We start from the raw sequence: 16430 nt of genomic DNA, 5'->3' as shown, positions 1-16430 counted from the left end.
TACTTAATCTATTTAATTATTTTGGACGTTCGGGGTTACAGTGATGGTCGATAATAAGGTCCAACGTGCTTTATGTGTCACCAGTGAGAGTCTTTTTATTTCCGAAGACTTTGTCGGATTAAAATGCAACACCATGTGTTTTCCTCTGATAACGAAACAATTATTTTATAGTCTTTTAATCACGTTTGCACACTTTCCTGTAACAAATATATCTATAATATATTTCTATATATATGTAGTCAGATTCTGAGAACACATTTCTGATTCTGATTCTATGTTGCGCATTAACTCGATGCGTCACGCGAACCTGCATTTTATCAGTGCCAAAGCATGGGAGGAGTGTCTCATTGACACTATTTAAGGCCCTGAATATTTGTTGGCTCCTCAGTTATCACTCTCTCAGCAGCATGCAGATGATCCAAACAGGCTTCGGGATGCTCACACCTCTGGCTTTTGGCTTGGGTAGGATATGCGAAAAATTAGTGAAAAAAGTGTTTTTTAAAATTTATAACAGGGAGATCTTGATACAAATATAACAATATAATCATTCATCTGCTTACATTCTTTCAGTTTATCTGATTTGCAGCCTCACCGCTGTCCGTGCTGGTGAGTATAAGACAGTTTGGCTTAATGAAGTTAATTCAGTGATCTTGTTCATTTAAGATATTGTTTACTCAAGTTGTTTTTTTCCCAGTTTTTCTTGAAATCTTGATGCCGGTGTGTGCGTGTGCGTCTGTGTGTGGTGTGGAGATGGGAGTCAATTCATGTTTCAGTGATGGTATTGAGGTTTGATATGATAGAGATGATTCGTGTTGTTTTAATGTGCGCAAATAACTTTACGTTACTTTGACTTGAGTTCAGCATAACGCCTCCGAGTCTCTGCAGAGGGAAACATTATACACAGCACACCACAAATATGTCCTCCTATCCTTATTTTCCGTATGGATGTGCGGTATTCCGTCAGTGAGGATGAGGCGGCTGATTGACTCTGTTTTAACCCCGAAGAACCGGGCAAGTCCCATTTAAGGCTAGAAACATCTGTCAGGGAATAGGTTGAAATGCACGAGGCTACGCAACTAAATGTAGGATCAAAATATCGCCTCTTAAGTGAACTTTTACATATAAAAAAGGGAAGGGGTGCGCTTCACTGCAGGTAGGTCTCTAAATACCTTCTGTGCGCGAGTCTGTCCACAGGTGTGTGCGTCGTGTGTGTCTGTAAGCAGGTGCTTAAACTGAAAATTGGTTACATGATGGACGTTGTCCCTGCTGCCAAAGCGTGAATACAATTTATGAAGCTGCCTGAACAGTGAAAGGTTTTCCCTTTGTGGACCGATTTTCACCATCTTTCAACGTCGGCCATAGACGTCTTTTCAACGGACAAATTGCTCGCTGGGAAGAAGTTATACATACGTAGTCACAGTTGTCCTGTTAATAGCCCTCAACAAGGACAAACAAACACGTTCTTTGCTTAATTTGTATTCATTATTACTAAATAATATAAATATAACACAACACTTTCTTAGGTAAAAGCAGAATACAAAAATAAACTATGGAATTTAAAGTGCAAAAACAACATGGAAAAGTTAGTTAAGAATTCTGTATTTTTAGCTCATTTTTATAAATCGTCATATACTTGATATAACTTGAATTGGGATAGTATACCTCAAATCAGCTCCATCTCCCTCATGAATATTTGTGTAAAGGGAAGTCAGAGTGCGCAGAACACCCCTCAAGCGCACGTCAGATTCCTCCGGTACCAATGTGTTGTTCCATTCAAATCAATTTATTTTGTAGCACCCGAAATTACAAATTAGCGCCAGTGAGCTTTACAGTCTGTAAACATGCAACATCCTCTGTCCCAAAACCCTCATATTGACATGGAAAAAAACCCTGGGAGAACAGCAGAGGTGTACAGAATGAAAAACTTAAAGATATACAGTACATTCAACATAAATTATTCAAATATTGAGATTCGTAAGCCAGGTGTAAGACGGGACCACTGCAGGAACAACCTCCATCATGTAAGTTATTTCGGTTATTTCGTCAGTTATTTCGCTTCATGCTCCTGAAAGGGGGCGTGGCTCATCGCCGTTACTTGTCTCCATAAAAGACAGCTATCGTTTCCGCTATCCACCGTGGCAATAAACATCCGCCATTTCTGCTGTCTCTATTTGTTTGTGTGAATTACACAAACGTCGGAACCGCCGGATTTTGTCGAGGGTGGCCATACGACCGACATGGGGGGCGGGGGCGCTGCGGGGAACGCCACGTACCGTCGTGGAGGTTGAAGAGGAACCAACGCGGCTCTGACCGAGGGCCGTGTTTCTCAGCGTGAGATATTGGGTGTGTGCGTGTGAAAACATGCAAACGCGTGAGTCACACGGCGAAGGTGAGAGTTGGCAGCTCTGTGTTGTGTTTGGGGTCGGGTCGTCATCCCCCGCCGCCGCCGCACACAGCTTGAATTTCACCGGCCTCCATGAAGTGTGTCCGGATGGCCGCCGCTTCCAGCGCTACTTCAGGCTGGCCAGCAGCCGGTCGTGCTGGCGTCTTGCGGTCAGACACCAACTAATTTACTGGCGTTCAGTCTCAGCTGTGTGTATGTGTCTCATACAGTGTATTCACCCACTGTGGCGGCGGGACGGCGGAGGATGACGAGCGCGGCATCTCGACGCTGGTTGGCTTTGGCTAGACAGTGTCGGGCAAAGGAAAGAGCCCAAAGGAAAAGGCGATTCATCCGCTTCGCTCCTTTCGCGTCCTTCGCGCCGCCCGTTGAAAATTCGCTTCCTCCGCGACCTGTCGCGTGTGTGCGTTGACTTTGCATGGAATCTAATCGGGAACGCAGCATTAGACGTTCGGATCTAATTTCAACCAGATTTCAAAGTTGAAATTACGTATTGTGCTCATTGGGATGTTTATATACCAAAATATTGGACAATTCTTGGCCGGTATGTACATCTAATTGTAACCAATTGTAACCAATTAGATGTAGATACCATGGTGAATGGCTCCGCCCCCTTACTGTCAAAAAGAAAAACAGCGAGCGCGTAGAAAACACCTCCGAGCGTGAGCAGAGACTAACCTCGCCAGCGAGGAAGTTCACGTTTCGCGAGGGAGCAAATATCTCGCGCGAGACGGAGTTTTGCTCGCGCATCAACCTGATTTGCGCTCTCGAATTTTGACAGTGATTTGCCGCCATCATATGGTCTCTCTTTCAACCTTACGTTACAACATGACACATTTATCAACAAATTGACATTTTTTGGCACGTTGATGTTTCATCCACTTTTTAGCCGTGTGAAAAGACGTTGAAATTAGGTCTTAGACGTTCAGACCTCATTTCAACCCGATTTCAACATTGAAATTACGTCTTGTGCTCACTGGGTTATAGTGCCAACGACTTAAACACAACTTTTTACATTTGTCTTTGTGCACAGAGGCTGACAAGAAAGCACATGTAGCCTCTTCAGGGGACAGCAACCGGTCAGTATTTCTATGAGAATTGTTTATGTGTCTCTGTGTGTATGTCGTTGAGGACCGGTATGCTTTGGGCGTGAGTCATTTTGGCAGCCAGGCAAACCACTGAATTCCACTGTGCTGTCTGAGGGCCCCCACGCCTTTCTCATTGGGTCGTTGTCTGCATTTTTTGTTAGATCATTCCCATATTCATTTTGCCTCTCTTATCATTGTGATGGCCAAATAATGTAGGATCTTATCTTATACGGTTAGCCTTACATCACTTTTTTCTTCTGATTTCTTCTAATGACTCACAGAAATGGACACGTATAGGCACCGTAGCAAGCATTGCAAATAACTAAATAGAAATTACAAATTTCTATTTTCTAAAGTTTTTATATGATGTCTTTGTTTTAGGTTTATTTTAACCATGTAAAGCGTCTTTGAGTACTGAAAAGCGCTATATAAAATGTATTATTATCATTATTATTATTACAAATCTTCTCGCTGGTATTCTGGTCCACTTAGATGCATCAGTTTTATAGTGTGGGATCAAACTCTCCCGATCAAAGGCTCAGCATACTTTTCCCTTTACTTACTGGTGCGAAGCCAAAAGAATAGACCAGCTTGTGTTTAACAAATCCAAAAGGATTTAATAACAGACAGAAGGAAATACCATTTACAAATTGAAAAAAAGAAAAAGGCAAAAAAAAGAAAAGTTATACACGGCACAGACAAAACTCCCCCTACACGAAAAACCCTTCAATGGGGAAAAAATTCTTAGCCTTTGCCAAAGTTGAGACCCTCCTCCCAGGGTGGACAGATGTCATGTGTACTGTATTGAATGACTCATGAGATACTTATGAGATACAACATGAACAATATGTTCAATTCAGACAGACATCATTCTACTATCTAACTATAATTACACTAGTCATGATCACACATATTATAATTTTTACTGCTGGGTGTGATTTTCGCTTGAATTGTTAACGGTAAGTTAGACGTTCTTTCTTCTATTAGGCTACACTAAAGTGTTCTGCAGTTTAAAATGGCAGATCGTAGGAGCAGCAACGTACATTCTCACTGTGGACGGATCATAAATAGCAGCTATTTTTATAGAAATGCAATCTGCCTTTCTGTAATTCTCACACTAGCAACGTCATCCTGCAGGTTGAGCTGGACCCACCGTGGGCCGTTTGTTTCTTAAAACTTAAAAAACAAGAGGGAAATGTGCAAAGATAAAATAAGGCTATGTTTAGATGTCAAAATTGTAGAATTTCTTTAGATATTTAATGTATATGCAATACTAATGACTGTCTTGCAGAACAACCTGTATGGAAATACAGCGTCACAACAACACAGCTGTGTGCTGTGAGAATCAACTCTATCCAGCGGCAGAGCTCTCATATTGTGGAGAGAAGGCTTTCAACCCAGAAGAAGCCACTTGTTGCCCATATGAAAATGGAAGCACCATAACAGGTAAAAAATGGGAAGGGATTTGTTGTAGGTGGGGGGGAATTGTAATAATATACATATTAACGTTATCAAAGGCGATAATGCTAGAGGGTCTAACTGTTTCCTGTAGTGCTTCTTATCAACCAGACTAAATAAGCTGATGCTGACTAGTTAAATAGGACCCTGACGCTAACACAGTCACCAAGGAGAAAAGACTATTAAATTCAATTTCAATTTATTTCCTATAGCCCCACAAGAGCTTGATATCTTCAGATCCTGACCAACATCTTTATATAAGAACTCACAAGAAAAATCTACATTTAGGGTTAGGGCATGATGGTGCCTGACCAAATAGGATTATGGTTCTAAATATCATTCTTGATTTATCCATCACAGAGAGACTTACACGAGGGATTTGATCTCCTTTCTTACTTTCTGTTAAAATATACTGCAGCACTTTGAATCAACTGAAGAGATTTAAGAAACGAATTAGAGTAAAAAGAACAAAAGCATGAACATATTTTTAACCTCTTCTTAAGAAGAGGGGCTGATTTAAAGGAGGGCACATGGCCTGTTAGTAAAGACGGATAGATCGCATCTAGTAAAGATGCAGTAACTAAAAATAAACTTCTCCAAGCAGCATAGCTGGGATGAGGTCTGATAAGTGGAAGTTTTAGAAATCGTAGAAGTGAATTTGTCAAGGTTGGTGGGAGAAAAGCCATCCAAAACTAGGGTTCACAGCTTTTTCTACGGTTCCTATATTAGAGCGCAGATAAGTACTTGATGAGGGCAAGAGACTATTTACTTTCTTTCCAATGGTTGGAATATTATCATTCAAGAAGTTGATGTCTATTAATACTGCTATGTCACTTCCACTGAGTTCTATGGGGATACACGGTTTAACAGAGCTGAGTGTCAGCCTGGCTGCTAAAGAGAAGTCTGGGGCTGTTGTTATTTTTCTCTGACAAGTAATAGCCTTCTCTGGCATTACGGAAGGAGTGCTACCTTTCATATGTATGTGATGTTTGCTTTAATTTACAGGTTTGAGGGTTATACTAAGGACTGAACTTCCTTAGTATTATTCTATTATGTTTTAGATTGGCGATAGTCTAGTGTCAGTGAGCCTGTAGCACTATTGACAAGGCGATCGATCTGGGACGAACTACAGTTAGCATAGTCCTCCGTTATATTAAGACATGGTCTTAAATTAAATAGAGATGAAATCCCTTCTGTAAATTTAGCTTCAGCACTATCAGATAGACATCTAGGGTTTTGCCCCACTGGATAGAATGAACAATTATTCACTACCCTTTCTGCCAAATCTAAAAGGACTCCAATAAATAGCTGTTGTTCAAACGGTCAACAGTGTGCTTGCTATTCTGCTTTTTGTATTTTATAATTAAAGCTATCAGTACAGAAGATTTGTTTAGATGCACTTTTTTACGAATACTTTCATAGTAGGAACCATCACGCATGCTTGTTGCCCTTGCTTCCCCTCTTTGCGGCTCCATTTTAAGAATAAAGGTCCAGAACCAGACATGTGTTTTGTATTGTACTTTTGACCGCTTTCTGAACCTTGGGAGGGTCCCAGCACGGCTTTTTGAACCTATTGCATCACACGGCACTTGAGCTGCTACTGTAGTGCTGGTTTCTGGATCTCAAATTAATCTCTGTTTGTATTTCGCTATTTATTTTTACAGAGGGCCTTAGTGAAAAGGTGTCAGCTTGCTGTGGACTGAAGGCATACGACCAGCTCAATCAAATATGCTGTCACGGAACCATCCTAGTCAAACCTGGGCCAAACGCCCAATGTTGTGATAAAAGTGAGTTAAGCTCGACATGATTTATGTAAAGCATCATACAAACAGTATGCACTTACCTAATACAAGTTCCTTTCCTTACTGTAATGTATCTTTCCCACAACTACTACTTGATTATGGCAGGTCTCTATTTGTTTTAAATTTAACAAGACACATATGACACAGATGTTTGTTCACAGAGTATCAAACTGCACCTAAACAGCTTAGAATACCTTGTACCTTGTTGTTGTTTTCTACAGAGGCTTTTGATGTCGACGAGCAGATGTGTTGTGGACCGCTGACCAATAAGACAATCCTAACAAAAGAATCCTCAGACCACCGATGCTGTGGACAAAACAGTTTTAACCCAACGACTCAATGCTGCTGTTCGATAAATGAAAGTCTACGCATACGGTCCAAGGATTCCAGATGCTGCGAGAAGGGTACTTCTGAACGGCTTACCTTAACGATCAGACAAAGTTGCATGAGTCTTTGAAATCTGTTTAGGATTGCTCTCTTAAATTCATGTTTATTATTGTTATTTCAATTCCAAATATGATGTAAATATAAAAACAGATATGCAAGTAGAAAGATGTTGATAAACTCGCACTGCTGTTATGTTAAGAAAATCATGAAGGAAACAAGCTCAGGTGTGATTTTATTGCAAGAGTGTCTTCTATTTCTCACTTACCGGTAAAATAAATGGGGTTTAGAATTATACAATACTGCGTGCATGTCAATATGGTATTATACAATTGACAGCCAAAGATGTTACAGGGTCTTTTCTTACTATTGTCTATTTTCTTCTAAGGTATCAATGTGTATAGGAGCCTTCGCACGTCTCCAATGTTTATAGAAATCTTTGAAAGACAATAGTTATCAATTAAAAAGGAACAAGAAGTTTGCAACCAATTAGAGTGTGCATGTTTTGTCTTTTGTCTTTACAGCTGACTGTGGACAGAACACCTACAACACAAGCGACAAACTATGCTGTCAATCAACGGTTGTTAGCAAAAATGTATCAAATGCCCAATGCTGTGGTAAACGTGAGTAGAGCTTAATCAAAGTGTACGGTCTTGGTGAAGAACTCTCACTCATGTCAGCTGTGTTGTGGTCTATCGCTTCCACAGAGGCGTTTAATAACGACACACAATTGTGTTGTGGTCCTTCTGATGACAAGATAATCCTGGAGAGAATCTCTATTGACCACCTCTGTTGTGGACGTAACCGGTTCGACACCAACAAGGAGTGCTGCTGTTTGACAAAGGAAGGTCTTCAGATACAACAGATCAATTCCAGCTGCCGTCGGGATCAGGGTGAGTACATGGTTCAGGCACGGCGACAAATCACGTAAATGTCTGAACACGCAGACTGAGCCACATTACTGTTTTGAGGGAGGACCCTAATGCTAACAGTCACTAAGGAGAAAAGACTATTAAATTCAATTTCAATTTATTTCCTACAGCCCACAATCACACATTTGTCCCAGGGGACTTCAATATCTGTAGTCATATGACGTTCTTTGTACCGTGACCATCAGATCAGTAGATTAAAAAACTCCCCCAAAACACTTTAACAGGGAGAGCAAAATAGGAATTATCCCTTTCACAGGACGGACATAAGTGCAACATCTAGGGGCTAGACTAAGGAAGACCTGAGTCAGCCATAACTATAAGTGTCATCAAAGAGGAAATTCTTAAGCCTTCTCTGATATGTGCCAAGTGTGTCCGTCCCCTAGGTTAAAAACTTAAATGTCTGAACATGCAGGATGAGTCACTGACTCACTTACACTGCCTTCACTGTCTTCTCTTTACTCTGTGTACTTTATCTCCACAGGTGTGGAACCAAAGGTATGAAAAAAACTGTCCAAAATTGATTGCATCATAAAAATATCTCAATGCCTCATCCCTCTTCTTTGTTAATCCATACCGCTTGGAAGGGCTCCCAGTTGCGTCAGTTGTTTTTTTCTTAACAATATTCAGCTCGATACAAAATAACTAATGATGGGAAATGCCACTTAAGGTTTCCCACCCATTGTGGCGGAAGTTTGAAAACTCCCTTGCTGGAAAAATTCCTACAGATGTCCCAGTTGTCACGCTCAATTTCCATTCTGTCATTCTCAAATCTTGAGTCATTTTTTCTCCACTCCCTCTGATGAACCAACAGTTTTTTCTTCTTTCTTTTTTGTCTGTGTAGGTCAATCTTCTGATGCCCCTGCTGTGTTTAACCCACACATAGGTGTCTGCTGTGGACGCTGTGTGTCTGATTGGAACCCTTCGACAGATCAAGTAATAAGTTAATTACTACTGTTGGGGTGAAGTATTTTCCATTAATTCAACATTTTCTGTCTCATTTAAGTCAAACCATGTTTGTTTTTGTGGGAATTGTAGTATGCAATGAATTTATGCACGTTACACTCCTCAAAAACGGAATTTCCACATTCTTTGGCTGTCACGGGAGTGCGGGGAGGCAGGACTCAAACGCAGAGTTCAAGGAAACCAAAAGACTTTAATAGTCAAACTTCTAAATCAAAAGGCCAAGGGGCAAAAACACAGGCACGAAACAGGAACACTCGGACGTGGACTTCCGGACATTCAACAATGACCGTGACAAGGGAACAAGAGACACACATGACTTAAATACACTGGGAAGGTGCAGGTGATTGGACACAGGTGGAAACAATCAGACAATCACAGGGGATGACAGGACAATGCAGGAAGTGAAGTTACCCAGAGACACAAGAGGCAGAAAACTACAAAATATGACAGGAAACAAACCCAAACCGTGACAATGGCTCCCTTAAGACATTTTTAATTGATACAAATTCTGGTTTACGGAAATGCAGCACAATTATTTAATATAACCTATGTAAAAATTAGATATTTACTACTAACAGTAGTGTATCTACTGTCCGGAAATATGAGCACATAACACCCATCCTACACTCACTACACTGCCTCTCTGTCTCATTCCGGATTGACTACAAAGTTCTACTACTTTCTACTACGCAAATGAAACAATCTACCTGACCACCTGAGTGCAGTACGGTCACCTACTTATTCAGGACAGATGTCTTTACTAGCTTTTACTTTATTTTAATTAGGTTTTACCTTTGTTTTGCCATCTCTGTGGCACTCTGAAATCTGTTGATGAAGAGTGCGTTATAAATAAAATGTATTATTATTTGTATTACTGTGTAAACAGTAATGTTACTGTAAAAAGATTTGGGCCGGCTTTTTTGAGAGGACTCAAAGTTTATACAGCGCTTATGTTTTTTGTCTGATGGATTAGCACACTGCAAAATGACTCTACATTTTCTCATTAAATGAGGTTATGACTGTATCTGCTTGAGTCTGTGTTTTTGCTGATTCTTTAAATGTGGTGGAGAGAAGCTTTTTTTTTATACAATGTAGTGATGGAGAGAAATGTTCAGGGATCAGCACTCTTTGTAATCGAAGGCTATTTATTTATTGACTATTCATTGTTCTCAGCTTCATGGCCCGCCTGGACAACATAGCTGCAGGACGAAAGTTTATCGGCCTCACGCGGGGATCATTAGCGATGGACCAAGGTGATTATGTGTGTTTGCACTTAAGCCGGAAAATTCTGATGATCTTCAGTGAGAGGGTATAAACTTTTCTGTACTTCTATTTTAATCCCCTTGTTATTTTGCAGTGTCTGATATGTCAAGACATGTGCGTCGTCAAAAGCTAAAAAATGAGTGTTGGGAAACTCAGACAGGAGTGGCACGGAAAATTCTTCAGGAGTAGTTTCATACTGTTGCAGAGACAGGCAAATAGACTGTCCGGTTGCCTTTTTTTAATTGTTCCTCGGAAACTTTAAAAATAACCAAAGAATGGAATGTCTGTGTTTAGGCTAACAGCTGCAGTTTTGAATGCCTGACCTTCCGTTTTCTCTTGGTAATTGTACTCATGTGTGCTGCTGAATTTATGTACTCACTTCAATGCTTGTGTGCAGAAGTTATCTTGACCACCAGCATACTTAATGCCTGAGAAGGAGCATATTTGAGCTCAACCTCTTTTGAATGTAAAAGGCTTTGTCTTCATAACATTGTGATGATGATTATTATAACATCTTTATCCCACTCATCTGATTTGATAGTAACATTAAGCTCCTGTCTCAGGACTCCTCACTTCTGTGGGTCAAAAGCCTACAACATTAAAGACCCAGGAATGAAGTGCTGCGCAGGAACATTGCACAACCTCACTCAAGTACCGGAGGCGCAGTGCTGTGGCGCCATCCTGAAAAACAAAACGGTACATTTTATTGATGATAATAATAGCGGTAATGCGAATGCTAATGACTTTGCTTGAATAATGTGATGTTTTTCTTTAACATAGGAAGTACTCTTTCCCCAAGTATTTTTATTGATATTGGCAGCGATAGAAGTCCTGCAGAGAATCTTACACCAAGTGGAATATTGCATTGAAACAAGGTCAACTTGCTGTGCATGGTGTATCGTGGACATCAATGTGTTGACATTTCAGGGAGATGGCAAACAAGCATATCTTTTCAAAGTGACACTTGTTTCTTATAACTATATAAATAGAACGTATGCTGTTTGAGTGAGCACATGGAGGTGCTCTACTCCAACAAGACGGGATTTGAATGCTGTGGTCACCTCTACTACAACACCTCCCTATGGTCATGCTGTGCAGGGACGCTGAGCGCTGTGCCTCCACGAGGACAGCATCCGAGTGAGAATATTATTAAAGATCAGTTGTGCGACGCTTAGGCATTACCTCACAAAAGAGGATTGGATCCGTCGTTCTATCTTACGATTTCTGCATCTGATAATAATATATACATATAATGTTCTTTTTTAGAATCCATACTTCGATCTTTGGGCAATTTGAATGAGACGGATCTTTGTGGCAAACGTAAGATATCGTTTTTTTTTTTTTACAAATGCTGTTGGTGAATCTATGTAGATATATACATTTGGTGTGTGTTTATATATCCGTTTAGTGCAAGTCGGGATTGTGGAAAGGGACGGCCTGAATGGGATCGTATTCAACAGTGTGTTGATAATCCATGGAAGGAATGCCAGTGTGATACCCAGGAGCGCGCTTCACACCCTGAGTACAGGAACCGATGGCTGCAGCAACGCAAAACTGGTCCCTGGGAAGAGCTACTTCTTTGATGACGTTAAAGTTAATGTCTTCACAGATTTCAACCACGACTCTATTCTCCAGTCCATCTATTTCATTATTTCTAAGTGTCATACGAATATATAAGATTATAGACTTTATGTTCAGGGTCGGACGATTTACTAACTAATCTAACATGCAGCTAACTTATAGATGTTGAGTTTTGGATTAACACCATTTGTTAAAAACAACTGTGGAGTTATCAAAAGCAATATTCCTTGTCTCTTAGCAGAGGACAGCCATTATCAATTATCAGGCTGGAGCCTGTTCACTAAGTCCACATATTACAGTCTGTTAACTTATGCACATCAATAAAACTACTCTCCAAAATTGTAAAGTAGCAGAGCATCAAAAGAATTATTATACACAATGTCCATGAAGTTCATGACAGGATGACCTAAATCTTTTGCATAACTGGTGGTTGCAATTACCAATGTTTAGTAATCACCGCAAGATGGTGCATGGTGACACACTCATCACGGTGAACTATTTGTTTTCAAGATTAATGTTTGTGTGATTAATGTGTGTGATTTTAATAAGCTAAACAGCTATTAGAACACGTGTTTTCATTTTTGGAACATTATGCTCTATTTTGGATTTTTAAATTTGCACAAAACTACATTAATAGTGAGTCACTCATAAAAATGTATGTTTGAATATAAATGACAAGATTTGTCACATTATGTGTCACATGTGCTAAACAAAGCTGAAAGACCAATCACTTAAATATTAAGCTGTGGTGCATTGAATTTCTATTTCTGTGGTGCGTTGAAGTTATATTTCTTAATAACAATATGTATGTTACCCATAGTTCCATGTTCCTGTAGCTAGGAACATGGCATTAGTATGAAGGTACTTTTCCAACTTTGAGCGTGTTGCCATCGCCTTAGCGTGGCCTAAAGGATTCTGGACACTGCTTTTGCAGTGTGTACTGACCGGTAGAGCTCAGGAGGCTTATTCATCTTTAACTCTGACTCAAAATATAGTTGTTTTAATGTTCATTCATGTACTGTATTTTTCATTTTACAAAAACTATTTTCTATATCTTTGTACGTTTAGTTTCTTGTTTTAAGCAGTGTCAACACATAATAATGCATGTTTTAGTATGTTCTATATCTATGCATGACACGGCCACATGTAGGTGCTTTATGTTAGATTCATTTTTGTCATTAAAAGCAATTGTTAGAAAACCTGTTGTTTCTTACTTAATTGAAACTTTAGTTTGGGTGCTGGAGGCTTATAGTAAATTCCTTCAAGTTAGTTTTCTTAGTCTATCATTATAAGACAAAGCAGTACCACCACCAATATGTAATTGACGAGCTGAGTTTTTACAAATGTTACAGAAGAAAATAACTGATGAAAAAAATCAATTGTATTGCTAAATATATTTAATTAAATACAAAAATAACCCTTTAGTTTACGTTCGTGTCAGCCTTATTTCAACTGTTTTATTTCGAGTTACACTGGTACGGTCTCCATCCATGGAACACAAATTTTAACATTTGTTTACATAAACATGGCAAAAGACAATGCAAACTTTTCATAACCAATATTTTAGACAAGAGCTGACAACGGCAGTGTGTTGTCTTGATGTGGTTCTCTCTTAATTCAAGCAAACATGATTATGTATTATAATTTTAGTACTTTGAACCACCGTCATGGTGTTGACATAGAACATTGTTTAAATAACACCGAGTTGTAGCTCCGCTGGACAGGCTCCGCCAATCACTTGCTCATGGCTCTTATTCATGCCATCTCTGCATGCAGACATTATTTATTTAAAGTGCATTTAACTTGCTCATTGAACAGGTTTTCAGAATATCCGATTGTAGCCGTGCTGGAGCTACCATCATATGGCGTTATATTTGTGCCACAATCCTGAGCGCGTAATTGGAAGTTTTGAGCACAGAACTATATTTTAGCAAAGAAAAACATTCCGTGCGCGCAGTTTACGCAGGTGCCCTCTCCACAAACTCGTTTTATGCGCGCAGGCAGCCGTTGCTGCGCTCTCTCCACCTCTTCACTCTGCGCTCGCTAAACTGCGTGCACGGAATACGTTTTTCTTTGCTAAAATATAGTTCTCTGTGCTCAAAATTTAAAATTACGCGCTCAGGATTGTGGCACAAATATAACGCCACAGTATTCCAGAAAGCGGGTTATGTGAAAACTCAGAGTAAGTGAGATGAGGGAAACAGAGCTATCCGTTCCAGATAGAGAGGTAACAAACTCTGAGTCAATCACCACGGTAACACTCTGAACATAACCTGCTTGCTGGCAGGTTTACTATAAGAAACCCGGAGTTTCTACCGTCTCCTCCCACATGAAGAAAGCTGGTCAACACGGATTGCCCATTCCTACCAAATCCAAATGACATCGAAGCCTTAGTGGTTCTAAATGCTTTACATCGCGAGAGTCTTCCGACCCAGATTAGATGTTTTATCATTTCCAGAGGAATTTCTGTTAGAACGCTACAGCTTTTCCTCACAAGGTGTCATTTATCTCACTAACATGAGGACGTGCACTCACATCGGAGGAAATCTTATCCATCGCGCTACGTTTTTTGCAAATGGTAGTTTTCTTTACAACATCGGGGATGCAGAGCACTTTGGTAAGGCAACAGTTTGTAGAGCTGTGAGGAAAGTTCCCCTCGCAATGACACGCGTGTTTCCCGGACACAAACCTCTTAGAACCATCAAAGAGGAATTCCACAGGATTGCAGGTGACTGATGTAGAAATCATAGAATATATATTTTTAAATTATGATGTACATTCTGCTGCGACCTCAGAAGCTTAATTAGCTGTCATTTTGCAGAGCTTCCAAATGTGATAGGATGCATAGATGGGACACATATTCATATTACTGCACTCGATGAAGGGGAATATGTGAATAGAAAATCCTTTCACACAAAAGCAAAGTTTGAGGAACAAAATTAATATTTCAAATAAAAATCATTTCTAATCTTGTCAATATCGTGACTATATTTAATTCATTTTTCCAACTCATTTGATAAATAGGTGACTTTTCATGGAAAACATGAAATTGTCTGGGTGACCCCAAACTTTTGAACGGAAGTGTATATATTCGTTTTATTTTTTTTTAAGTGTACTTGCATCTGATGTAGTCACTTGTGTCCTGGGGGGTGACAGGCTCGGATGAGCTTCCCCCAGGGATACCTTCAGCCACCGGGTGACCACTGCTTCGGCTGAGGGCCCGCTCCTCAGCCTCTGTCAGGTGATGGTGGCCCTCCACCTGTTTTTCGGGCCTCTGCCTTCTTTCTGTTGGCTGAGCAAAACTCAATGTTTTTTAATTAATATTTTAATGTGTTGGTGTAGGCTACAGCGTCACATTTTAAATGACTGATACATATTTTATACCTAAGCGGGGTATTAAGTGAAAAGACCTGTAACATTTTATTAGGGGTTTAATTTACTATTTCAAGTAGCCACTGAATTAATATTTAATTTGTTTAATAGCTTCATACTATTTTGGCCTGAGGGATTCAAAAGCAACCACAACAGCTTAGGTGGTTAGGTCTATTTTGGTCAGTGTTACGCACGTACAGCACCCCGTGAGGGGAGGGGAACGTACATCGCGCTGCCAAGAACCCCAGAGACCGGGTGTGGGCGCAAGTAATCACACCAACACCGATGGGTTTGGTTTAAACAGGCTAGCGCGTGCCAGTATAATAATAATAATAATTATAATAATAATAATAACAATAAACAATAAAGGGAAATGGGAGAACGGCTGAGCTGATCCAAAACAAAGAAATTAGCAAAATCCCCACCCCTTACCTGTCCCAACATCTTACACAAAACACTTATTTACTCTGGCGCCCGAGCGAGGCGCCCTAACCAAAAATACAGGGGGTGGATCGCTCAGATCTAACCTGGTGTGTATAACAGGAGATATCCCTACGGGTGATTTATGCCCAGGGAGTCTTTCCTAACACTCCCAAGTGCTTTCCGTTCTCCCTGGGAAGGACACAAGAAATACAAATGACACAAATGACACTTTCAATAATCCAGAACACTCCACCATGTAAAACCAATTTCACAAGAGCACCTCCAACACAACCTTACACCCTGCCTGAGAGATCTGGACTGAACAACCAGGAACACATAAATACAGCTGATGGGACGATGCGATTGGAGGATGGGAAAACAGGAACCAGCTGTAGGAGATCACGGGAGGGCGGATGAGTAATGAAGATAATTAGCTCCACCTGAGGAGGATTAACACACACAGCAGAGACATGTACACACACACAGAACACAGACAAGACCGGGGGTCGTAACAGTCAGGAATGTACGTAGGGGAAGGTAGGACTCAAACGCAGAGTTTTAAAAACAAAAAGGGACTTTAATAGTCAACTCAAAAGGCCAAGGGGCAAAAACGCAGACTGGGGCATGGGGCTTCCGGACGATTAACAATGACGTGACAAGAGACACACATGGCTTAAATACACTAGGGAGGTGCAGGTGATTGGACACAGGTGGAAACAATCATGACACGGCAGACAATCACAGGGGATGACAGGACAAGGCA

The 16430-nt window shown here is 40.4% G+C and overlaps 1 protein-coding gene across 3 annotated transcripts; it reads left to right on the top strand.

Annotated features, from left to right (window-relative positions):
* Positions 1–309: 309 nt before the first annotated feature.
* LOC120826137 (uncharacterized) lies at positions 310–13071 on the top strand. 3 transcript variants are annotated; one of them, XM_040188145.2, is made up of 14 exons: positions 310–462; positions 571–606; positions 3435–3480; positions 4781–4935; positions 6612–6734; positions 6971–7153; positions 7658–7756; positions 7841–8026; positions 8907–8998; positions 10202–10281; positions 10855–10987; positions 11281–11428; positions 11558–11611; positions 11700–13071. In XM_040188145.2, exons 1-14 carry the CDS (start codon positions 408–410, stop codon positions 11966–11968), a joined length of 1659 nt encoding a protein of 552 aa, XP_040044079.2. In that variant the 5' UTR covers positions 310–407; the 3' UTR covers positions 11969–13071. The 3 variants fall into 3 exon arrangements, with proteins under 3 accessions (XP_040044079.2, XP_077961064.1, XP_040044088.2); XM_078104938.1 differs by lacking the exon at positions 11281–11428; XM_040188154.2 differs by lacking the exons at positions 310–462; positions 571–606 and adding an exon at positions 2068–2389.
* Positions 13072–16430: the final 3359 nt, after the last annotated feature.

The sequence above is a fragment of the Gasterosteus aculeatus genome, chromosome 1 (assembly GCF_964276395.1).
Source record: "Gasterosteus aculeatus chromosome 1, fGasAcu3.hap1.1, whole genome shotgun sequence".
Lineage (NCBI taxonomy): Eukaryota > Metazoa > Chordata > Actinopteri > Perciformes > Gasterosteidae > Gasterosteus > Gasterosteus aculeatus.
This window is presented reverse-complemented; position numbering and strand designations above follow the sequence as displayed.

What these genes read in the sequence shown, in the direction of transcription:
- LOC120826137 (XM_040188145.2), top strand. Translation starts at nt 408, where the DNA reads ATGCAGATGATCCAAACAGGCTTCGGGATGCTCACACCTCTGGCTTTT. An exon ending in CGCCCAATGTTGTGATAAAA is followed by an intron (nt 6,735 to 6,970) that starts GTGAGTTAAGCT and finishes TGTTTTCTACAG; the next exon opens with AGGCTTTTGATGTCGACGAG. An exon ending in TGCCCAATGCTGTGGTAAAC is followed by an intron (nt 7,757 to 7,840) that starts GTGAGTAGAGCT and finishes TCGCTTCCACAG; the next exon opens with AGGCGTTTAATAACGACACA.